Raw genomic sequence first — 24,173 nt, 5'->3', positions numbered from 1 at the left:
TAATATGTGGTAGGCTATTTATTAGGCTATGTGTTCTACATGCGACATCTTAAATGCGTTGAAATAATCATCACCTTAGAAAGAGCTGTCGATTTCGTTGTGTTTGGCTTTGAAACAAGATCCACAACAACCATGTTTTCAACTCAGTTTCAACCTGTTGTTTAACTTCTTTCCTAAAATTGATCTATCACAGTGAGGTCAAACAACATCGCCTAACGGTGAGTTTTAAAAGCATGATACTGTTTTGATGATAAGTGATTTTCGATTGCATTTGCATTGATGTCAGAGTGATTAGAGGGACAATAGAGCTGTGGTCATGATTCATGACTGCCGGTGTGGCGGTAGTCACCATGACTGCCGGTGTGGCGGTAGTCACCGCAACAGCCCTAGTGTTTACACTTTCGTTTCTGTATGTTTGTGTAGGCATATGTTTCTACATCTGTGTGTGTAGCTAGGTTTCCCTCCTGTTGTACTCACATTAGCACTCAGCTGTGTTGTCAGGGCAGAGACTTTTTCCTGGGAGGCGTCCAGCTCTCTACGCAGCTTACGGATCTAAAAATAAAAAACACACACATCAACCATCCAAACACACCACCAAAACACACCATCACCAAAACACACCACCACCAAAACACACCAAAACAGGCTGAGAATGTTTGACAGGCTGAGAAAGTTTTGTAGGTGTGACAATACAAGGGAAAACTCCCTGATCTACCCTCTGATAGAAAGGGGTTAGGGAAAGGAAGCATCATGTCATGGCTTCATAAAGGAGCACACAGGTGTACACAGGTGTCTGGAACAAGAGCTTGTTGTCACATGATCACCCACAACACAGACATGTGTAACTAGATACAATACTGAATACGCCCCCATGTTCCAACATGTCATAGGAATAGAGAAGAATAAGAGAGAGAGAGGAGGCCACCTGAGTGGCACAGCGGTCTAAGGCACCGCATTGCAGTGCTAGAGGCGTCACTACAGACCCGGGTTCGATCCCGGGCTGTATCACAACCAGCCGTGATCGGGAGTCCCATAGGGTGGCGCACAATTGGCCCAGCGTCGTCCGGGTTAGGAGAGGGTTTGGCCGGGGGGGGCTTTACTTGGCTCATCACGCTCTATCGACTCCTTGTGGCGGGCAGGGCGCCTGCAGGCTGACCTTGGTCGTCAGGTGAACAGTGTTTCCTCCGACACATTGGTGCGGCTGGCTTCCGGGTTAAGACGGCGGGTGTTAAGAAGCGCGGTTTGGCGGGTCATGTTTCGGAGGATGACTCGACCTGGGGAGTTGCAGCGATGTGACAAGATCGAAAAAGGGGGTAAAATACAGAACAAAAAAATTAAAAATAAATATAAGAGAGAGTGAGAGAGAGAGAGAGAGATAAACCAACAAGAAAGAGAGAAGGGAGAAAGAGTGCATTTCTTTACAAAGAAGGTGAAAGTCTTACCTCTGACTGGGATTTCTCTTCAGTCTGTGAAAACAAAAAGAGAATGATTAGATTATCTATTGATTGGAAGAAAGAAAGCAGTGTTATTCAAGCCTGAAAGGGAGGGAGGAGGGAGGGTTGATAGTTGATATACTTCTACAGCACCTGGGGCTAGCAGACTACACCAGACTACACCAGCCCAGCATGGCTTCAGAACACTGTCTTCAGGCTCTGTATATTTTCTCTAGTTCAAACTCCCTGATGATTTTGTAGTTAGAGACATGGTGATTAGAGATGTCTGGTGTAATGGGTCTGGAAAGCAGAGATCTATGCTCCTGGAGGCGTTTAGAGTGTGTTGGTGGGAGGAGGCAGAGTGTGTGTGTGTGTGTGTGTGTGTGTGTGTGTGTCTCTCTCTGCTGAGAGGTATTGTCTCCCTAGACTCCACTCTCAACAATGGTAACACAGGAGAGCTTGGGAAACCACATACACACAAGCACACATACATGGCCTCACGCCCACACACATTTGCACGCATACAGTATAAACTGTATACACACACAATGGCGTACACACAGACCAACCCATCACAAACAGTATAAGACACAATACCCCCCTTTAAAGGTATAGATAAAAGTCTCCGCACAGAGAGCCAGTCTGTACATTTTCAAACCAAAACACCATTCTACCCTATTCTGCTCCTACATATCTCGGTATTGTCCACCTGTGATTTATGTGCAGCGCGTGGGCGGTTGCTAGGCAGGCCCTGATTTCAACCCAAATAAAGGAACTAGTAGTTGCTGTGTTATTGTGACATAACAAACTTCTATTAGTAATGTTTTTTCCCCTGGTCCCGCCTGTCTGTCTGGCGCTGTAATGTGTTAAGAACAGGTTTGTTTGTTGGAGCTAATCATGGTGTGTGTGTGTGTGTGTTTGTGTGTACATGTCTTCCTACTTTATCAGGATCAGAATGTCCTGACAAGTCACCAGAATGTTCTGACAAGGTAGGAAAACAAGAACCATATCCTGAATTTGTTAATATGCTATTTTAGGCTTAAGGGTTAGGTTTAGTGTTAAGGTTAGGGTTAGGGGTTAGGGTTAAGGTTAGATTAAGGGTTAGGTTTAGGGTTAGGGAAAATATGAGTTCTTTATCGTAAAAAAATTTACTCATCAAAAAGTCCTGAAAATTCACAAAAACAAATCTGTGTGTGTGTGTGTGTGCTTTGTTCCACTCTCGTGCACCTGAAGAAGTGTGAGGGGGCGGTGACAAAGTATAACCTGTCAACACAGTGTCTACACACACAAACAGATCTGTCATTCACAGTTGTCTCCTAGACACTGATCTAAGATCAGTTTTGCATTTCCACCCTAATGGTTAAGGTTAGGGTTGAAGCATAAATCAGAGGCAAAACCAAACAATCTAAGACACACAAACAGACCTGTCCTTCATATTCATCCCAGACAAAACACAACTGACAGAAGATCTTTCTCTCGCTGTACCCCAAGTCAATACCAGTTGATCCAAAACACATGATGGAACTTCAATTGCTATAGAATCATTATCCTTCCCACTGAATCATCATTATCTTCATGACAAAAATAATCTCAAAATGGTTGTTGAAAAGAAACAAATCCCCAATCTATCTGAATCTGAATTCCAATATTCAAATTGGAATATTCCTGAGTGCAATCCTCCTCTCCTCTTCCTCCATCCCATCCCTACCGTGCGTACGTCCCAAGCTGTGACCGTTCCTGTCATGGATAAAGTGGCCATCATCTTGACAGCTTCTGTAGCTTCTGTAACTCTCTTCTTTTCTCTTTTCCCTCCTTTTATAAATCTCTCTCTCTCTCTTCTGAGTTATCTGCCACAGATCTGCTCTGTAGTTCCAACTCTCCTTTCCTTTCTTTCTCTCTCTCTCTTTCTTCACACAGACCTGCCTCTACACCTGCTTCCAGGAGTGTACCTATCGATGGGTAGGGGAGGGGCCACCCTAATAGAAAAACCCTTTACTGATTGGCTGGGGTGTGTGTGGGCGTGACTGGCCCGGATCTGAGTAAGAGCAGCCACGCCTCTATTTCAGGTAAATTATAAAAGTTGCCCCTAGGCACAGATCTAGAATCAGCTTACCATAGCCAAATCCTAACATTAACCATTAGGAAGAGAAACACAAAACTGACATTAGATCAGTGCCAAGCAGAAACTCTATCCTACTCCTCTCTCATATAAAGGACTCTGGTGACGTTTTACCTTTAAAAACTGATTTAAGATAAGCTATCCGATCATCAACATAAATGCATTAGACCAACCTGGCTTGATTAGCGAAGTTGCTGATGGATATTTCTGAGTGGGGTGTTTATATGTGGCATTAATGTGGTATTAAACATTGACTACTACAACTCATTAATAAACATATACAGTACATATTAATAAACATATAGCTACATATACAGTAAAGCAGTGGAGCAGTGGCAGCTCTACAATTAGGGCATTAGGAGCTATATTTCATCTATGAAAATATAAAAACATATACAATATTTGTACTCACCGTAGAGTAGATAGAGGAGGTACTGGAGACCAGAGACAGGGAGGAGCCGTGAACTGCAGAGACAAAGCCACAGGACATAGAGGGATGAGGCCTCAGTCCTGTACATAACAACACACACTACATCAGGTGCTCTAGTAAACACACACACTCGCACGCACGTTTGTGACCAAACCAAGGAAAAATATGAAAGATCTCTAATCTAGAAAAACTACTGCACACCATAATACATTTGTGCCATCCCCTTACAAAATCAGAGCCCCGACAATCTCCCTAAGATGCAAATCCCTTCTTTCACCACCCACCTCGCTCCATCCACCAGTCACCCTACCATTATCCACCCCCTCTCACTTGTCCTGACTAGACCAGCCGCCATGGACGTGAAAGTCCTAATAACAGCCCTGTAAAGATAACGCTACCACACACTGCGGTATAATGTGTGTGTTCGTGTGTGTGCATGTATCCTAGTATCCACACAGTACAGTACAGGGTTATGATGGGAGTGACTGTGTGGTGTAACTAATGATAGTCTGGGTATTATCCTAACGACTCAGTCTGATCTTACATCAAAGTCCAGACACAATGCCGTAAGAGCGTTTCCTGCATAGACATACAAGATAATATTGTTCTATTTAATTCGGTGGTTTCCTGTCTACAGGCTAGAAGGCTAGAAGGCTGGGATCAGATAGAGAAGGATTAGGCTATGATGTCATAGAAGAGACCAGGAAGTAGGTCTACGCATGAGAGGTGTTTTCCTTAGATTATTTTCCGGGTGGGGCGCAAAAGGCCTAAAATATAAGGTGGTGCCCCGCATATGTAATGGTAGGCAAACTGTCCTGAAAGTTCCATTCAGAGAGAGAGTTTCATTTGAATCTGGCGATTTATGAAATCACTGACTTATCCTGTGTGTGTGTGTGTGTGTGTGTGTGTGTGTGTGTGTGTGTGTGTGTGTGTGTGTGTGTGTGTGGGGTACACAATAGCTACATTTCTAGGTCAAGTGACACAACATGTAAGTGTGGACATCTCAACATAGGGCAACTTAAACTAAGTGTGCAGGTACACAGTGCCTTCGGAAAGTATTCAGACCCCTTGACTTTTTCCACATTTTGTTACTTTACAGCCTTATTCTAAAATTGATTAAATTGTTTTTTTTCCCTTAACAATCTACACACAATACCCCCATAATGACAAAGCAAAAATAGGTTTTTAGAATTTTTTGCTAATTTATATATATATAAAAAATTAAAATGCAACAACATTTACATAAGTATTCAGACCCTTTACTCAGTACTTTGTTGAAGCACCTTTGGCAGCGATTACAATATTGAGTCTTCTTGGGTATGACGCTTCAAGCTTGGCACACCTGTATTTGGGGAGTTTCTCCCATTCTTCTCTGCAGATCCTCTCAAGCTCTGTCAGGTTGGTTGGGGAGCATTGCTGCACAGCTATTTTCAGGTCTCTCCAGAGGTTCGATCGGGTTCAAGTCCGGGCTCTGGCTGGACCACTCAAGGACATTCAGAGACTTGTCCCGAAGCCACTCCTGTGTTGTCTTGGCTGTGTGCTTAGTGTCGTTTTCCTGTTGGAAGGTGAACCTTCGCCCCAGTCTGAGGTCCTGAGCACTCTGGAGCAGGTTTTCATCAAGGATCACTCTGTACTTTGTTCCGTTCATGGATGGTGCCAGGTTTCCTCCAGACTTGACGCTTGGCATTCAGGCCAAAGAGTTGAATCTTGGTTTCATCACAACTGAGAATCTTGTTTCTCATGGTATGAGAGTCTTTAGGTGCCTTTTGGCAAACTCCAAGCGGGCTGTCATGTGCCTTTTACTGAGGAGTGGCTTCTGTCTGGCCACTCTACCATAAAGGCCTAATTGGTGGCGTGCTGCAGAGATGGTTGTCCTTCTGGAAGGTTCTCCCATCTCCACAGAGGAACTCTAGAGCTCTGTCAGAGTGACCATCGGGTTCTTGGTCACCTCCCCGACCAAGGCCCATCTCCCCCGATTGCTCAGTTTGGCCGGACGGCCAGCTCTAGGAAGAGTCTTGGTGGTTCCAAACTTCTTCCATTTAAGAATTTAAGACCTTCAATGCTGCAGAAATGTTTTGGTACCCTTTCCCAGATCTGTGCCTCGACACAATCCTGTCTCGGAGCTCTACGGATAATTCCTTCGACCTCATGGCTTGGTTTTTGCTCTGACATGCACTGTCAACTGTGGGACCTTATATAGACAGGTGTGTGCCTTTCCAAATCATGTCCAATCAATTGAATTTACCACAGGTGGACTCCAATCAAGTTGTAGAAACATCTCAAGGATGATCAATGGAAACAGGATGCACCTGAGTTCAATTTCGAGTCTCATAGCAAAGGGTCTGAATACTTATGTAAATAAGTATTCTGTTTTTTATTCTTAATACATTTGCAAAAAATTCTAAAAACCTGTTTTCGCTTTGTCATTTTGGGGTATTGTGTGTAGATTGCTGAGGATTTGTATTTATTTAATCTATTTTAGAATAAGGCTGTAACGTACAGTGAGGGAAAAAAGTATTTGATCCCCTGCTGATTTTGTACGTTTGCCCACTGACAAAGAAATGATCAGTCTATAATTTTAATGGTAGGTTTATTTGAACAGTGAGAGACAGAATAACAACAACAAAATCCAGAAAAACGCATGTCAAAAATGTTATAAATTGGTTTGCATTTTAATGAGGGAAATAAGTATTTGACCCCCTCTCAATCAGAAAGATTTCTGGCTCCCAGGTGTCTTTTATACAGGTAACGAGCTGAGATTAGGAGCACACTCTTACACCTGTCCACAGAAGCAATCAATCATTCAGATTCCAAACTCTCCACCATGGCCAAGACCAAAGAGCTCTCCAAGGATGTCAGGGACAGGATTGTAGACCTACACAAGGCTGGAATGGGCTACAAGACCATCGCCAAGCAGCTTGGTGAGAAGGTGACAACAGTTGGTGCGATTATTCGCAAATGGAAGAAACTAAAAATAACTGTCAATCTCCCTCGGCCTGGGGCTCCATGCAAGATCTCACCTCGTGGAGTTGCAATGATCATGAGAACGGTGAGGAATCAGCCCAGAACTACACGGGAGGATCTTGTCAATGATCTCAAGGCAGCTGGGACCATAGTCACCAAGAAAACAATTGGTAACACACTACGCCGCGAAGGACTGAAATCCTGCAGCGCCCGCAAGGTCCCCCTGCTCAAGAAAGCACATATACAGGCCCGTCTGAAGTTTGCCAATGAACATCTGAATGATTCAGAGGAGAACTGGGTGAAAGTGTTGTGGTCAGATGACACCAAAATCGAGCTCTTTGGCATCAACTCAACTCACTGTGTTTGGAGGAAGGGGAATGCTGCCTATGACCCCAAGAACACCATCCCCACCGTCAAACATGGAGGATGAAACATTATGCTTTGGGGGTGTTTTTCTGCTAAGGGGACAGGACAACATCACCGCATCAAAGGGACGATGGACGGGGCCATGTACCGTCAAATCTTGGGTGAGAACCTCCTTCCCTCAGCCAGGGCATTGAAAATGGGTCGTGGATGGGTATTCCAGCATGACAATGACCCAAAACACACAGCCAAGGCAACAAAGGAGTTGCTGAAGAAGAAGCCCATTAAGGTCCTGGAGTGGCCTAGCCAGTCTCCAGACCTTAATCCCATAGAACATCTGTGGAAGGAGCTGAAGGTTCGAGTTGCCAAACATCAGTCTCGAAACCTTAATGACTTGAAGAAGATCTGCAAAGAGGAGTGGGACAAAATCCCTCCTGAGATGTGTGCAAACCTGGTGGCCAACTACAAGAAACGTCTGATCTCTGTGATTGCCAACAAGGGTTTTGCCACCAAGTACTAAGTCATGTTTTGCAGAGGGGTGAAATACTTATTTCCCTCATTAAAATGCAAATCAATTTATAACATTTTTGACATGCGTTTTTCTGGATTTTGTTGTTGTTATTATGTCTCTCACTGTTCAAATAAACCTACCATTAAAATTATAGACTGATCATACAAAATCAGCAGGGGATCAAATACTTTTTTCCCTCACTGTAACAAAATGTGGAAAAAGTCAAGGGGTCTGAGTACATTCCGAAGACACTGTATATGCCCCAGTCCACATTTAATAACACTAAAGTAACCTTATACCAGGAAAACATATGAACAAACACACACATAACACACTAATATGAACACACAGACACACACACAGTAATCCAATCGCACGGATAGACAAACATACACACTCACGCACAACACACACACGGTTTCCTGCATGTCCTCATGTTTCTTGATTAGAAAGACCCTGTAATTATCCCGTTTTTTTAACCCTGGAGGGAAGAAGGGAATTGGGAAGAGAGGAGCAAAAAGAGAGAGCAAGAGCACAACAGAGGATAAAACAGTGGCACTGGAGGGCCTATATAATAATGTTTTGTGTGAGGATAGTCTTAATTCTCTCTCTCTCTCTCTCTCTCTCTCTCTCTCTCATGACGATTTTACACTATAATACAATAGAGACCCATGCACCAAAGTATTTGTGTGTATACACACACATGCATGCATGTCTGCACCTAGAAATGTAGCTCTTGTGTACCCCACACACACACACACACACACACACACACACAGGAAAAGACAGCATGCAGACTACAAAGAGAGGAGGAGATGATGAGAGCAGCAGTGAATCCTGTACTCCCCCAGTGGCCGTCTCTTGTTAGAACTGCCATAGTGTCTTATGAGGACCATGTGTCTTAGCAGGACTATGGTGCTTATGAGGCCCCAGGAAGCTTAAAGACAACGCTGAGCTTATTTCCTATGAGACATGGCTGGGTTTATCCTCCAGCCTCTATCTCTCTATCTCTGTCTCTCTCTCCCCCCCAAAGCTTTTCCCAGGTTAACACACACAAGTACGCTCGCACACACACACACACTCACACCAACTGAGAGTAAACAGATCCCTCTCTCTCTCATTCTCTGTAGTTCTCTCTCAGACTAGATTTGTCCCTCTGAAAAGAAGTGCACTTGTTTTCTTGGTCTTGGTGATGGGAAGAAAGGCTCAAATCTGCATGTGTTATATTGGCATTGAACAACACTAGTTTATGGGAAAAAAAATAATAAGCCAGGAAGATAATTGGGCTACAAAAGCAAGCAGGGATAGAGGTGGAGATACGGGGAGGGAATTGAGTAAAACATATTAAAAGAAAGAGAGAAAGAGTAATGTTGAGATAAAATAGTAAGAGAAAGTGGATAGATTTGAAGGTTTATGTATCCATCTAAGGCTTGAAGATTTTATCATGAGTAATCAACTCTCTATCTTTAAAAAAAAATGTTTAGTCATTTAGCAGACGCTCTTATCCAGAGCGACTTACAGTTAGTGAATGCATACATGTTTTGTTTTTTTCATACTGGCCCCCCGTGGGAAATGAACCCACATCCCTGCCGGCCAAACCCTCCCCTACCTTGGACGACGCTGGACCAATTGTGCGCCGCCCATGGGTCTCTCGGTCGCGGCCGGCTGCGACAGAGCCTGGACTCGAACCAGGATCTCTAGTGGCACAGCTTGCACTTGTCGCTTCCCTCACTCCCTCCTTCTTCTCTCTTTACTCACCCTCCTCAAAGCCATCTCTGAAGGAACCAGAGCGGCTCATGGTGCGAGTCTTCTCGTCCAATGACACGCAGGAGTTCCTCAGGCGGGTGTCACCACAGGGTTCAAAGGTGATGTCCTGATTGATCAGACTATTGTTCCGGAGGCTGGCCAGGTTTATCTGAGCAGCTGTGGTGGGGCTGCCCGCTGCAAGGGACACAACTATACAGGTCATTTGATATACAGTGCCTTCTGAAAGTATTCAGACCCCTTTACTTTTTCCACATTTTGTTAGGTTACAGCCTTATTCTAAAATTGATTAAATTGTTTTCCCCCCTCATCAATCTACACACAATACCCCATAATGACAAAGCAAAAACTGGTTTTAAGAATGTTTTGCAAATTAAAAAATATGACAAAAATATGACATTTACGCAAATATTCAGAATTTGTTGATTGCAGCCTCGAGTCTTACATTTACATTTTACATTTTAGTCATTTAGCAGACGCTCTTATCCAGAGCGACTTACAGTTAGTGAATACATTATTATTATTTTTTTCTCATACTGGTCCCCCGTGGGAATCGAACCCACAACCCTGGCGTTGCAAACGCCATGCTCTATCAACTAAACTACATCCCTGCCGGCCATTCCCTCCCCTACCCTGGACAACGCTAGGCCAATTGTGCGCTGCCCATGAGTCTCCTGGTCGCGGCCGGCTGCGACAGAGCCTGGATTCGAACCAGGATCTCTAGTGGCACAGCTAGCACTGCGATGCAGTGCCTTAGACCACTGCGCCATACTCTTCTTTGGTATGACGCTACAAGCTTGGCACACCTGTATTTGGGGAGTTCCTCCCATTATTTTCTGCAGATCCTCTCAAGCTCTGTCAGGTTGGATAGGGAGCGTTGCTGCAAAGCTATTTTCAGGTCTCTACAGAGATGTTATTTCGGGTTCAATTCCGGGCTCTGGCTGGGCCACTCAAGGACATTCAGAGACTTGTCCCGAAGCCACCCCTGTGTGCTTAGTGTCGTTGTCCTGTTGGAAGGTGAACCTTCGCCCCCAGTCTGAGGTCCTGAGCACTCTGGAGCAGGTTTTCATCAAGGATCGCTCTGTACTTTGCTCCGTTCATCTTTGCCTCGATCCTGACTAGTCTCCCAGTCCCTGCTGCTGAAGAACATCCCCACAGCATGATACTGCCACCACCATGCTTCACCGTAGGGTTGGTGCCAGGTTTCCTCCAGACGTGACGCTTGGCATTCAGGCCAAAGAGTTGAATCTGGGTTTCATCAGACCACAGAATCTTGTTTCTCATGGTCTGAGAGTCTTTAGGAGCCTTTTGGCAAACTCCAAGCGGGCTGTCATGTGCCTTTTACTGAGGAGTGGCTTTCGTCCGGCCACTCTACCATAAAGGCCTGATTGGTGGAGTGCTGCAGAGATGGTTGTCCATCTGGAAGGTTATTCCATCTCCACAGAGGAACTCTAGAGTTCTGTCAGAGTGACCATCGGGTTCTTGGTCACCTCCCTGACCAAGGCCCTTCTCCCACGATTGTTCAGTTTGGCCGGGCGGCCAGCTCTAGGAAGAGTCTTGGTGGTTCCAAACTTCTTCCATTTAAGAATGATGGAGGCCACTGTGTTCTTGGGAACCTTCAATGCTGCAGAAATGTTTTGGTACCATTCCCCAGATCTGTGCCTCGACACAATCCTGTCTCTGAGCTCTACTGACAATTCCTTCGACCTCATGGCTTGGTTTTTGCTCTGACATGCACTGTCAACTGTGGGACCTTATATAGACAGGTGTGTGCCTTTCCAAATCATGTCCAATCAATTGAATTTACCACAGGTGGACTCCAATCAAGTTGTAGAAACATCTCAAGGATGATCAATGGAAACAGGATGCACCTGAGCTCAATTGAGTCTCATAGCAAAGGGTCTGAATACTTATGTAAACAAGGTATTTCAGTTTTTTATTTTTAAAACATTTGCAAAAATTTCAAAAAACCTGTTTTCGCTTTGTCATTATGGGGTATTGTGTGTAGATTGCTGATACAAAAATAATATGTAATCAATTTTAGAATAAGGCTGTAACGTAACAAAATGTGGAAAAAGTCTGAATACTTTCTGAAGGAACTGTATACACACACACACACACAAGTACAGTGGCTTGTAAGGTGTTTATAGGTCATACCGAGCTGTCCGAAGTTGAAGCGTGTCCCTGAGGGTGAGGTGAGGCTTGACCCAGGTGAGAAGGGAGAGTTACTGGTCGAGTCCTGCAGCCCGCCCTGAGAATGGAAGCGCAGCCAATCACGCGCAGCCTCCTCATGACCTCGCAGCTGGGGCGATGGGGCGTACCTGCAGTGCCAAACACACAAGGGTCAGAGGTTATATGTTGGTGGGTAAAGGTTATGAGAGTAGTGTGCAAACTGGTGCGGTTGTTACATTCTGATTTAATCATTACCAGGCAGAACTTGATTTATCATATGGTGATTCTATTTTTACCAAGAGCAACTGATTATTATGTCCCAAGTACATTCCACATAATGTACAAGCACTTTTCTTCAACCCAGAGCAACACACAAATCAAGGGGACAGTCAACAGAAATCCAAAACGCTGCCCAAACGAATTCCAAAACGGTGCACAAAATCAAAGTGCGTACGACGTGACACCATGACACCTCTGCACACACAGTAGTGACAGGTGACATGCCTTAACACTGAAGCGCAACACAACATTGTGCCAAGAGCAAAAAAAGAATAACTACAACAACACCAGCATTGCGTGAGCTCAAGCTGTGAGAGAGGGAAAGTGAGAGAGAGAGAGGGAGGGTGCTAAGCATGGCAGACAGTGCCTGAGAGGTCATACAGTAGGTACCTGAGTCCCTTCTTGGGCAGAGTGTTTCTATCACTGTGTGGACCCCTGTGGGATCAGCAAAGAAAAACACTTCAGGGAGAGGAAAAGAATGGAGGAGAGGAAAGGAGGAATGTGGATAGTGCACTATCTAGCTATTGCAATTGTAAAAATATATATATGCCATCGCTTTTCTGGAAAATATATTTTGTGACAACACATCTTAGTATAGTGTCATGTCATAGCAGTGATGGTTGTTTTTAAATATCAGGGTCCAAGTCTAAGTTTCGCCACAAGATGGCAGCATATAAACAGCGATAGCGGACTGAGAGCAAGCGCTGTAAGGGGAACGAAAGCCTGCAACAACACAGCACACTCGCACACTCACACACTCACACACACACACACACCGCCACAAAGGAGAAGCCCCACACACAAGCACTTTTACCTGTCCTGTTTCCGAGGTAAGGTGTTTCGGTTGAATTTAGGGCTAGCGGAGGGGGAGGACAGGGGGCTGATGGGAAGGGGGGACACACACAACAGACAAAGAGAGAAAGAACTTCAGAAATAAAAGTGAGGGAGAATAATCCTCTGAAGGAGAGAGCCACATTGAGTCCAACCGTTGCAACAAGCAAAATCACCACCACCAGCTCAACAATGAATATCATCTACTAGTCTAGTAAGCAAAGATAATGAGATGTGTCAGAGAAGGTAACACCAGAATAGATCTCAAATGACATAGCATTAAGGCATACCTTAAACAATGCTTTCCATTGAGATGCTTGCATAATATCTCTGGTGATAATATGGCTGACACATTCCGGTCACATACACATTCATGTATGCAGGAATACACTGAACAAACACAATATGACAGTGCTATGGCAACATCTGACAGGTTCCTTGTTTTTCTGTCCATATAAAGATATAATGACCAAGATCAGAGCAGATTCCCAACTTCCCACTATTACCACTCTAACCCTCCCTCCCTCCTTCCTTCCATTCCCCTGTCCTCACCTCTCAGACATGCCCGTCTTGATGCTGCTGGTCCTGCCCAGGGCTGAGAGGGTGTCCTCCCTGCTGTCCCTTCCTCCATGCCCGGCGCTGCTCACGCTCATGTCGATGGACTCGCTGCTGGTGTGCATGCTGCTGACCGAGGGGTAGCCCAGGCTTCCCGCCCCACCACCGTGCCCACTGTGCCCACCCAGGGTACCCTCCCTGCTCTGGGCAGAGGAGCCAGTGCTCATGGTGGTGCCCCACGTCAGGCTGTTGGAGGGCCCCGTGGAGGAGTAGACAGAGCCGGGGCTGGACGCACTCTGGGGGACACAGGAGAAATGATGGATTTATCAAGTGATTTTCATATGTTATGCTTAGTGGTTATGCTTCCACTCGCCAAGGTCAAATCATATATCTGCTGCACTCTTAGTGTTCTTCATATTATGATCTGCTGTTGCTAGCTACACGGTTGCTTGCTATCATAGCCAACTATTTTATCACAAGGCTACCTATCGTGATCGGTGCTGGTAGCTAAAGTTGGCTATTTTCTTGTTTGTGCAAGTATAAACTGTTCATGGACACAGATGCTTATCAAGAGGCTGCAAAGATATTGCCAGCTCATGTCATATGGTTAGTCTGCCTATCTTACCTGTTCGCTACCCAGCGTGCTATGGCCCGTGCTTAGGTGTCGTCCTCCGTACAGGGGGCTGCTGCCCTCGGTCTCCCCCCCTACACCTCCAGGGGAGTCCAGGGCAGCATGGGTAGCGTGAGGGTTGGAGATCACCGTCGAGTTCTTCATGTTCTCTGCTGTGGTGACCGGAGCCTGCTTACTGGGCTTACCACCAAACAACCTGGAGAGAGATGGAGAGGGAGAAGAGAAGGAGAAAGTTGAAAAGGAGAATAAAAAAAAATATTTACCCTACCTCTTCAAAGAGTATCTTAAATAATCCCACAGCACCACCCCCCCCCAGCAAAAAAGCCTTTCGTGAACTAACACTCAAACGTCTAGGAGCAAAAACGACTCAGCCGCGAAGTGGTAGGCCACACAAGCTCACAGAACGGGACCACCGAGAACTGAAGCAAGTAAAAATCGCCTGTCCTCATTTGCAACACTCACTACTGAGTTCCAAACTGCCTCAGGAAGCAACATCAGCACAAGAACTGTTCGTCAGGAGCTTCATAAAATGGGTTTTCCATGGCTGAGCAGCCGCACACAAGCCTAAGATCACCATGTGCAAAGCCAAGCGTCAGCTGGAGTGGTGTAAAGCTTGCCGCCATTGGGGTCATTGTCATGCTGACATAGGAAAGGGCCTTCCCCAAACTGTTGCGAAAAAGTTGGAAGCACAGAATTGTCTAGAATGTCATTGTATGCTGTAGTGTTAAGATTTCCCTTCACTGGAACTAAGGGGCCTAGCCCGAACCATGAAAAACAGCCCCAGACCATTTTTCCTCCTTCACCACACTTTACAGTTGGCACTATGCATTGGAGCAGTGGAAACGCGTTCTCTGGAGTGATGAATCATGCTTCACCATCTGGCAGTCTGGGTTTTGGCAGATGCCAGGAGAACGCTACCTGCCCCAATGCATAGTGCCAACTGTAAAGTTTGGTGGAGGAGGAATAATGGTCTGGGATTGTTTTTCATGGTTCGGGCTAGGCCCCTTAGTTCCAGTGAAGGGAAATCTTAACGCTACAGAATACAATGACATTATTGACGATTCTGTGCTTACAACTTTGGTCCCACCTAGCTATCTTAAGATGAATGCACTAACTGTAAGTTGCTCTGGATAAGAGCGTCTGCTAAATGACTAAAATGTAAATGCAAACAATGTAGGTAGACAGACACACACAGAGAGAGAGATATGAAACATGTAGAGTATTATAAACACATTTCTGTTTTAAAGTAATTTCTAGTAACCACCCCTATTGCACACTATTGAGTAAAAGCTTGGAGGATTATATCTAAGTAACTTTTTAAACCTACATTAGCATACCCCATTACTTTAAGCTAAAGGACAATGGCTACGTCCCAAATGGCAGCCTAATCCTTATTTAGTGCGCTACATTTGTAATAGGGTCCCATTTGGGACATAACCAGAGTGTGTTGACTGTTAAGACGGTAGCCAGGGTGATAATATAGAGTAGGATCTTCAAAGCCTTATTACCCATAGAGATTAATGAGCCAGCCCAGCGGTGAGCGGTAAGACTCTGCTCGTGTTACTGTGCACATATAAAGACTATGAAAAGCGTGGGCTCAGACCTGGCAGCTGAACAGAAATGCTGAAGGGATAGTTTTCATACAGTGGACTGACATGACCTTTGTGTATGGATGTAAATGTGTGTGTTGCATTGCACTAGGAATAGGTTTCAGACACTGTACTACTGTACTGTAAATGGGTGTCATTAATGACCACGTTTAAGTGTGAGTGACATTATATCTCTGCATGTGAGTGTGAGTGTGTGAGTCTGTTCACCTGCGCAGTGTGGGTGAGGCAACCTGCTGTCTCCCTGTGAGAGGGACGGTGGAAGCCCCTCCCCTCAGGTTGTCCACGCCCTCTGACACGCCCTTCTCTCGGTCCGTCTGATTGGCTAGCGAGACCCCAGTCCCACTTCCATTAATTTTTCCAGTGTTCCCCATGTCTCTGCTTTTACTATGAGTGGTAACGGAAAGCACGGCCGCCTCGATGCTGCTGGTCGACGACCGGTTTCCGTTACGCGCGGTGGCGCCGGACCGGCTGGGTCTTGGAAGGCTCCGGTACTGCAGTGTGGAGCGGGCGCTCACCGAGAGGTTCCCATCGTCATGGTGACCTAGACCGGAACCCACATCTTGACCTCCGACCTTTATCCCACCGGCTAGGGATCTCGTCCCTGACTTGGGCATCTTCCCAAGAGTCGCTGACCCGCTCGTGATGGTGGCGCCACTGGCGGTAACCATAGTAACCATCCCGGAACTCTGCTTCTTGAAGCCAAATGTGCTGGTGGGGGTGCGGGAGGTGAGTGTGTGTGACTGGGATTGGGGTTCGGACAGGGCGTGTGTGAGGGTGTGTGTGTGTGATGTGCGGGTGGAGGTAGCGGTGGAGGTGGAGGAGGGTGTGTGTTTCTTGGCCTCGTCGTCACTGCTGCGTCCAGCTTCGGAGGGCGAGCGGTGGAGGCCGTTGGAGCGAGGCGAGAGACGGCCCTTCTCAGACACCTTGATGTCGTCTGTTTTACCTACACGTACACAGGATGGGACATACAGTAGGGGTTAAGGTCAGAGGAGAGTTTGTCATAGTTGTGGTGTTTCATAGGGTTAATGACTCAAGATTCAGACCACAAGAGAGAAAATGACACATAGAGACACACACAGAGGGAGAGAGGGACACACGTAGAAAAGAGGGAGACATACTGATACAGTGCATACTGTACAAACACATACACACAGATTTACACAGATGGACCGACGGACAGACAGACATAAGGAGAGACATTGCCAAAGAGGAAGAAACAAGAGCACACATAGAAACACACATGCAATCGCAAACGAGACAAATACAGAGACAGCGAAACACTGCCAGGACAGAAAACACCCATACCTGTGCTGTGTGTCTTTATCACAGTGGACCCTGAAGTTCCAGTAGCTTTAGTCCTGGGGCTGGTCACCCCCACCTGAGCGCTCATGCCCCTCCTCCAGGACCCTGTGTGTGTCATAGAGGGAGTCTTCCGCCCCGAGCCCACCTTATCCGACTCGTCAGACACGTCCGAGGGGTTCCGGCGGGCCCACTTGGAGCCCTGGTCCATCCTGCTGACCCCGCTGTCCGACACCCCGTCTGACCTCTTGACCTCGTCACCTGACCAGGCGGGGTTCAGGGTGGTGGAGGCCGAGTGCTTCTCAGCGTCCGTCACAGGCTGGGGACACAGAGGATGAGAGAAGAGGGGAGTTATGATCTATTTTATGGTGCTGTGGCATGGAATATATGGGAATAAAATGACCGGCTTATCGGGTTGAAGTTAGTCACTTCCATTTGTGCCTATAGGGCCGTGTTGATAGTGGCATGATAGTATACTGATTGTGGACAAAATCAGAAAGCTCTTTGGGGCCTACCGTAAGTGAAGCCGTACTCAGCATACAATAACCTCAGCACTCTAGGGATCCAATATGGAGACAGTATCCATGGAAACAGACTGTATTAACCTAGTGTTGGGTCAAAGGTCAAGTAATACTGGGAGAATATGGTCTTTGTACAGCCTTTGTTATCCTACATAAAATAACCACTATATTAAATGAGTGTTATTGTATAGTGTGTGTATGTTATCCAGACATCCAACCCCTTCCCAAAGCCACCCAAAACCAGCTGAGAGTACTATCACTTCTCACACAGTTTGTCTAAGGTGGCTTCTTCAAATTGGTATTTAATGACTTGAGGCCAGTTCAAACATTAACATTAGTCTAGTCCGTTCACAGGTCTGTCACCCAGAGCAATACTATAGGCTCATATTCCCCTCCAAACTGTGAGGAATGTCAATATCATTAACACACTCAGAGATAAGGGGGAGAGAAGGGAAGGGGGAGAGCAGAAAGAGGGGGAGAGGTGGGAGTGTGAGACTGTACTTGAGAGTCTATTTGTGTGTCCATTCAGAGCCTGGGGATATATTTGTGTGAGTGTGTGTGTGTGTGCATGCGTGCGTGTGTGTGTCTGTGTGTGTCTAGCCTCCACACCGACCTGTCCGTTGAGGGCCTTGCGCTGTGCGGCCGGTGTGTTGGCGTAAGAGCTGATGGAAGAGCTGGTGTTGATGTCATCTGTGTCGATGGTGTCACTGATGCCACTGCTCACAGAGCTGCTGTCATCCCAACTGGAGAGAAAAGGGAAAAAGAGAGGGAAAGATAGGTTTAATTAAACAACACGATTTTAACCAGGATAAATGGAGGAGGGAGGAGAGGTGTTATGCCAACCACAACAAAGAGAAGAGGCAAGGACATACCCAAAAGGGATTGGTTTAAAAAAAGAAATATCTTACAAAATGTGCCTTTAAACAGATACCTCATTTGTAAACAGAGTTTAACAAGGGTTCAGTGTGTGGTTGAATGGATGCAACCTAACTGGACTCTCCACTAAATCAGTATTACATGTTCTACTTCAGAGCCTTTATTTTATTTCCAGCCGTGGAATCGGCTGAATATTGTGAATATTTCACATTGCATTACCATACCTCTATGGAGCAACACACGCTAAACCAGGGCTCTCCAACCCGGTTCCTGGAGAGCCACAGTCCTGTAGGTTTTCCCTCCAACCCTAATCCAGCACACCTGTGTCTAATAATGATCTGGTTGATCAACTGAATCAGGTTAGATACAACTGGGGTTGGAGCGAAAACCTACAGGAGGGTAGCTCTCCAGGAACAGGGTTGAAAGCGCTGCTCTAGACAGTAGACAGCAATGTATCATTCATTCTGGCTCTGAATTTGAATCTCCTTACAGTGTAGACAACCTACTAGCCTAGCTAAAGCTCTGTGACTGTACAAGCTGGCTGTTGAACCCACAGAGATAGGAGGGATATTTTATGTATGAGTGTAATCCTGATTGAATGGGTGAAAACACACAGTCTCTCTCTGCACCAGGGAGAAAAGCCCTGTTAAGAGGCATGGTGAATTTATGACACGGCTCACAGCCAGGCAGCAGCATAAAGCCCCAAGCTGCCTGGAAATCTCAGTCTCACACACACACTGACTGGAGCTGTCCATCAAACACAAAGGAGGAGACTAACCTTGAACAGGAAGGTTCTACAACACACACACAGACAGACAGACACACACATTGTCCACACACCAGTCTTTAACCCCACTTTGAACAATTATACTGGCTATGTTTGTCTTTCCCCAACCCTGGGGGCGAAGGGGGGACGGGGGCAGGGTGAGAGGGGGGTGAAACCAGCAAGAGAGACTAGAGTGATCTCTAGGGAGACTATGGATGAGACAGGACAAACATCATTCTGAAAGGACCACAGGGAGGGAAAAGAGTTAAAAGCAGGCTTGACAACTATTGAGCACATGCACAAGCGCGCGTGCACACACAAACACACACACACACACACGCACACACACACACACAGACACACAGCTGCTATTGTATCCTGGTGTTTGGATTAGAGTCATCCAGGGACAGATCCATCACCTCTAATGAGACAGACACACAGAAATACATCAGCGTGTCCTCACTGATTTTGGCTATAAGCCAGGAAGCATCTATCCTCATCTGCAGACAGGTTGATGTCATGAATCATACTTCAAACACACACACCCCTTTACAACATACTGGGGGATCTCACATTAACACACTCTCATCATACAGATCTGATATCTATCACAAGCACTGCAATCTGTATCTTAAGCTCTGAGGCTCGGCTGCTTTGTAGTTGCCTTAAACCCACAGTATATCTGCGCTTGACAGGACTGCAGACAGACAGAACTAACTGGTGAGAGATTTAGACTGACCACAGCCGTCTAAACATGTTCACACAGCCACATGGGGGAAAGTCCCCCACACACAGAGAGAGGGAGAGAGAGAGAGAGAGAGAGTAAAACATCACAGACCAACTGAGGATCGAAAGTTCTTGTCCATATTTAAAATCTAGTATCCTTCTGAAGACGTAGAATACCCCAACTATCACACACACTCTCTTTACCTGGCCAGAGTCCCTTGGATGCCGTGGGAACCTGAAGCGTGGGGGAGAATGCCGAGTTGGACAGAGAGCTTCATGAGTCCATACCGCTGAGTTACACACTGAGCTAACAATCTCTCTCTCGTTCTGCTTCTCTAACTCTATCCCTCTCCTTCTGCCAGTCTCACTCTCTCTTTGTGTCTACCTCCTCCCTCCCACTCCGCCTTTATTCCTTTCTCACTCTGACACTTTCTGTGTTTTTGACTGTGTCTCCTGCACTCATCACCCCTCCCTCCTTCTCCCTCCTTCTCTCTCCTGTCGCCTCATCTCGTCTTGCTTATTCCCCCGTCTCTCTTTCTCTCTGGACTGAGTGAGGGAACCATGAAAGAGAGAGAGAGAGTGTTCTCCCCTGGTGCTTGTAACCTGATCTTCCCCAACCCCAGTTAACCAGTTCACTGCTACAGCTGAACCAATAACATCACAGCATAATGACAGACTCTCCCAAATAAGACCTTCCCAAATCCTATGGAACCAAAATAAGGCATCCTCAAATGACCCAACAACAGTATGAAGCTACATTATGGTCATAGTATGATCACAGCCACACAGACAGACTCAACCACACACATACATACAAAACATTATTCCTTATTATCAACTAAGATATTCCCAAATCCAACATTCCCAACTGTGACTTTCCCAACTTCCCATCCATGTAATATGTGTCAGTGTGTGTGATCCCGGAGTTCCCAGACAGATCCACCCTGACTAACTGACAGCCCATTACTAATTAGAGATCAGCCCAGCAACATGGCCGAACCCACAGCCTCCTGCTGGCAGCGCAACCTACCTATTAACTACCACCCAGCCATTTAGAGCCAATCAGAGAGGATGATGACACTAACCACAGCCAAACCCAATTGAGCATAGTGAAGAGTAGCAGTTCCAAGCATGAAACTCTAATACTGAAACGTCAGAAAGTTATGGGTTCAGTTGATGTGCGTGATTAGACTTCAATCAATTCAGTTGACTTTTGTGTTGATTTTTGAGCAGAGAAATCTCTCTTAGTAAGACAGAGACCTTCACAGCTGTGTGGTAGTTTATAGAAATAGAGTTAAATGGATTCATATGAGCATTAGGATTAGGTTAGGTGTACAGACAGACTTATCTGGTGAAAAAAACACACTGCCTTTGTAAGTTTCAGGCATTATCATGATGACGAAAGATAGGAGTGAGTCCTAGGAGACTGCAACACTAACATTCACAAGTCCCTCAGCAAATATTCTTAGAAAGTTTAGAAAAGCTAAGTAACAGAAGGAGAGTAGGAGACAGATGAGAGAGAGATGGAGAGAAAATAGGGGAGGGAGACAGAGAGAGAGACAGTAGGGGGGAGAGAGATGGAGAGACAGTAGGGGTTAGAGAGATGGGAGAGAGTAGGGGAGAGAGAGATGGGAGAGACAGTAGGGGAGAGAGAGATGGAGAGAGACAGTAGGGGTTAGAGAGATGGGAGAGAGTAGGAGAGAGAGATGGGAGAGAGTAGGGGAGAGAGAGATGGGAGAGAGTAAGGGAGAGAGAGATGGAGAGACAGTAGGGGAGAGAGAGATGGAGAGACAGTAGGGGAGAGAGAGATGGAGAGAGACAGTAGGGGAGAGAGATGGGAGAGAGTAGGGGAGAGAGAGATGGAGAGACAGTAGGGGAGAGAGAGATGGAGAGACAGTAGGGGAGAGAGAGATGGAGAGACAGTAGGGGAGAGAGAGATGGAGAGACAGTAGGGGAGAGAGAGATGGAGAGAGACAGTAGGGGTTAGAGAGATGGGAGAGAGTAGGGGAGAGAGAGATGGAGAGACAGTAGGGGAGAGAGAGATGGGAGAGAGTAGGGGGGAGAGAGATGGGAGAGAGACAGTAGGGGGGAGAGAGATGGAGAGAGACAGTAGGGGAGAGAGATGGAGAGACAGTAGGGGAGAGAGAGATGGAGAGAGTAGGGGAGAGAGAGATGGGAGAGAGACAGTAGGGGGGAGAGAGATGGAGAGAGACAGTAGGGGTTAGAGAGATGGGAGAGAGTAGGGGGGAGAGAGATGGGAGAGAGTAGGGGAGAGAGAGATGGGAGAGAGTAGGGGAGAGAGAGATGGGAGACAGTAGGGGAGAGAGATGGGAGACAGTAGGGGTTAGAGAGATGGGAGAGAGTAAGGGAGAGAGAGATGGAGAGACAGTAGGGGAGAGAGAGATGGAGAGACAGTAGGGGAGAGAGAGATGGAGAGGCAGTGGGGGAGAGAGAGATGGAGAGAGACAGTAGGGGTTAGAGAGATGGAGAGAGACAGTAGGGGGGAGAGAGATGAGAGAGAGTAGGGGGGAGAGAGATGGAGAGACAGTAGGGGAGAGAGAGATGGAGAGAGACAGTAGGGGGGAGAGAGATGAGAGAGAGTAGGGGGGAGAGAGATGGAGAGACAGTAGGGGAGAGAGAGATGGAGAGAGACAGTAGGGGGGAGAGAGATGGGAGAGAGTAGGGGAGAGAGAGATGGGAGAGAGTAGGGGAGAGAGTAATGGAGAGACAGTAGGGGTTAGAGAGATGGGAGAGAGTAGGGGAGAGAGAGATGGGAGAGAGTAGGGGAGAGAGAGATGGGAGAGAGTAGGGGGGAGAGAGATGGGAGAGAGACAGTAGGGGGGAGAGAGATGGAGAGAGACAGTAGGGGAGAGAGATGGAGAGACAGTAGGGGAGAGAGAGATGGAGAGAGTAGGGGAGAGAGAGATGGGAGAGAGACAGTAGGGGGGAGAGAGATGGAGAGAGACAGTAGGGGTTAGAGAGATGGGAGAGAGTAGGGGGGAGAGAGATGGGAGAGAGTAGGGGGGAGAGAGATGGGAGAGAGTAGGGGAGAGAGAGATGGGAGACAGTAGGGGAGAGAGATGGGAGACAGTAAGGGAGAGAGAGATGGAGAGACAGTAGGGGAGAGAGAGATGGAGAGACAGTAGGGGAGAGAGAGATGGAGAGAGACAGTAGGGGTTAGAGAGATGGGAGAGAGTAGGGGAGAGAGAGATGGAGAGACAGTAGGGGAGAGAGAGATGGAGAGACAGTAGGGGAGAGATAGATGGAGAGAGTAGGGGAGAGAGAGATGGGAGAGAGATGGAGAGAGACAGTAGGGGTTAGAGAGATGGGAGAGAGTAGGGGAGAGAGAGATGGGAGAGAGTAGGGGAGAGAGAGATGGGAGAGAGTAGGGGGGAGAGAGATGGAGAGACAGTAGGGGAGAGAGAGATGGGAGAGAGTAGGGGAGAGAGAGATGGAGAGACAGTAGGGGAGAGAGAGATGGGAGAGAGTAGGGGGGAGAGAGATGGGAGAGAGTAGGGGAGAGAGATGGGAGACAGTAGGGGAGAGAGATGGGAGACAGTAGGGGTTAGAGAGATGGGAGAGAGTAAGGGAGAGAGAGATGGAGAGACAGTAGGGGAGAGAGAGATGGAGAGACAGTAGGGGAGAGAGAGATGGAGAGAGACAGTAGGGGTTAGAGAGATGGGAGAGAGTAGGGGAGAGAGAGATGGAGAGATAGTAGGGGAGAGAGAGATGGAGAGACAGTAGGGGAGAGATAGATGGAGAGAGTAGGGGAGAGAGAGATGGGAGAGAGACAGTAGGGGGGAGAGAGATGGAGAGAGACAGTAGGGGTTAGAGAGATGGGAGAGAGTAGGGGAGAGAGAGATGGGAGAGAGTAGGGGAGAGAGAGATGGGAGAGAGTAGGGGGGAGAGAGATGGAGAGACAGTAGGGGAGAGAGAGATGGGAGAGAGTAGGGGAGAGAGAGATGGAGAGACAGTAGGGAGAGAGAGATGGGAGAGAGTAGGGGGAGAGAGATGGGAGAGAGTAGGGGAGAGAGAGATGGGAGAGAGTAAGGGAGAGAGAGATGGAGAGACAGTAGGGGAGAGAGAGATGGAGAGACAGTAGGGGAGAGAGAGATGGGAGAGAGTAGGGGAGAGAGATGGGAGACAGTAGGGGAGAGAGATGGGAGACAGTAGGGGTTAGAGAGATGGGAGAGAGTAAGGGAGAGAGATGGAGAGACAGTAGGGGAGAGAGAGATGGAGAGGCAGTGGGGGAGAGAGATGGGAGAGAGTAGGGGGAGAGAGATGGGAGAGAGTAGGGGAGAGAGATGGGAGACAGTAAGGGAG

At 46.9% G+C, this 24,173-nt stretch overlaps 1 protein-coding gene across 1 annotated transcript in view; it reads right to left on the bottom strand.

Annotated features, from left to right (window-relative positions):
- LOC121559822 (neuron navigator 2-like) overlaps positions 1-24,173 on the bottom strand; it is a 329,305-nt gene that overhangs the window by 21,322 nt on the left and 283,810 nt on the right. The window contains exons 14-25 of the mRNA XM_045208606.1: positions 18,096-18,225; positions 16,968-17,280; positions 15,870-16,605; positions 14,047-14,248; positions 13,419-13,717; positions 12,850-12,915; positions 12,426-12,470; positions 11,742-11,905; positions 9,579-9,761; positions 3,965-4,017; positions 1,443-1,466; positions 478-552 (exon numbers count right to left, since the gene is read on the bottom strand). Of these exons, the coding sequence (XP_045064541.1) occupies positions 478-552; positions 1,443-1,466; positions 3,965-4,017; positions 9,579-9,761; positions 11,742-11,905; positions 12,426-12,470; positions 12,850-12,915; positions 13,419-13,717; positions 14,047-14,248; positions 15,870-16,605; positions 16,968-17,280; positions 18,096-18,225 (2,290 nt within the window). The remainder of the gene's footprint in view (positions 1-477; positions 553-1,442; positions 1,467-3,964; positions 4,018-9,578; positions 9,762-11,741; positions 11,906-12,425; positions 12,471-12,849; positions 12,916-13,418; positions 13,718-14,046; positions 14,249-15,869; positions 16,606-16,967; positions 17,281-18,095; positions 18,226-24,173) is intronic.

This window comes from Coregonus clupeaformis, chromosome 3 (assembly GCF_020615455.1).
Source record: "Coregonus clupeaformis isolate EN_2021a chromosome 3, ASM2061545v1, whole genome shotgun sequence".
Taxonomy (NCBI): Eukaryota; Metazoa; Chordata; class Actinopteri; order Salmoniformes; family Salmonidae; genus Coregonus; species Coregonus clupeaformis.
Note: the sequence above shows the minus strand (reverse complement) of the source record. Positions and strands in the feature narration are given on the sequence as shown.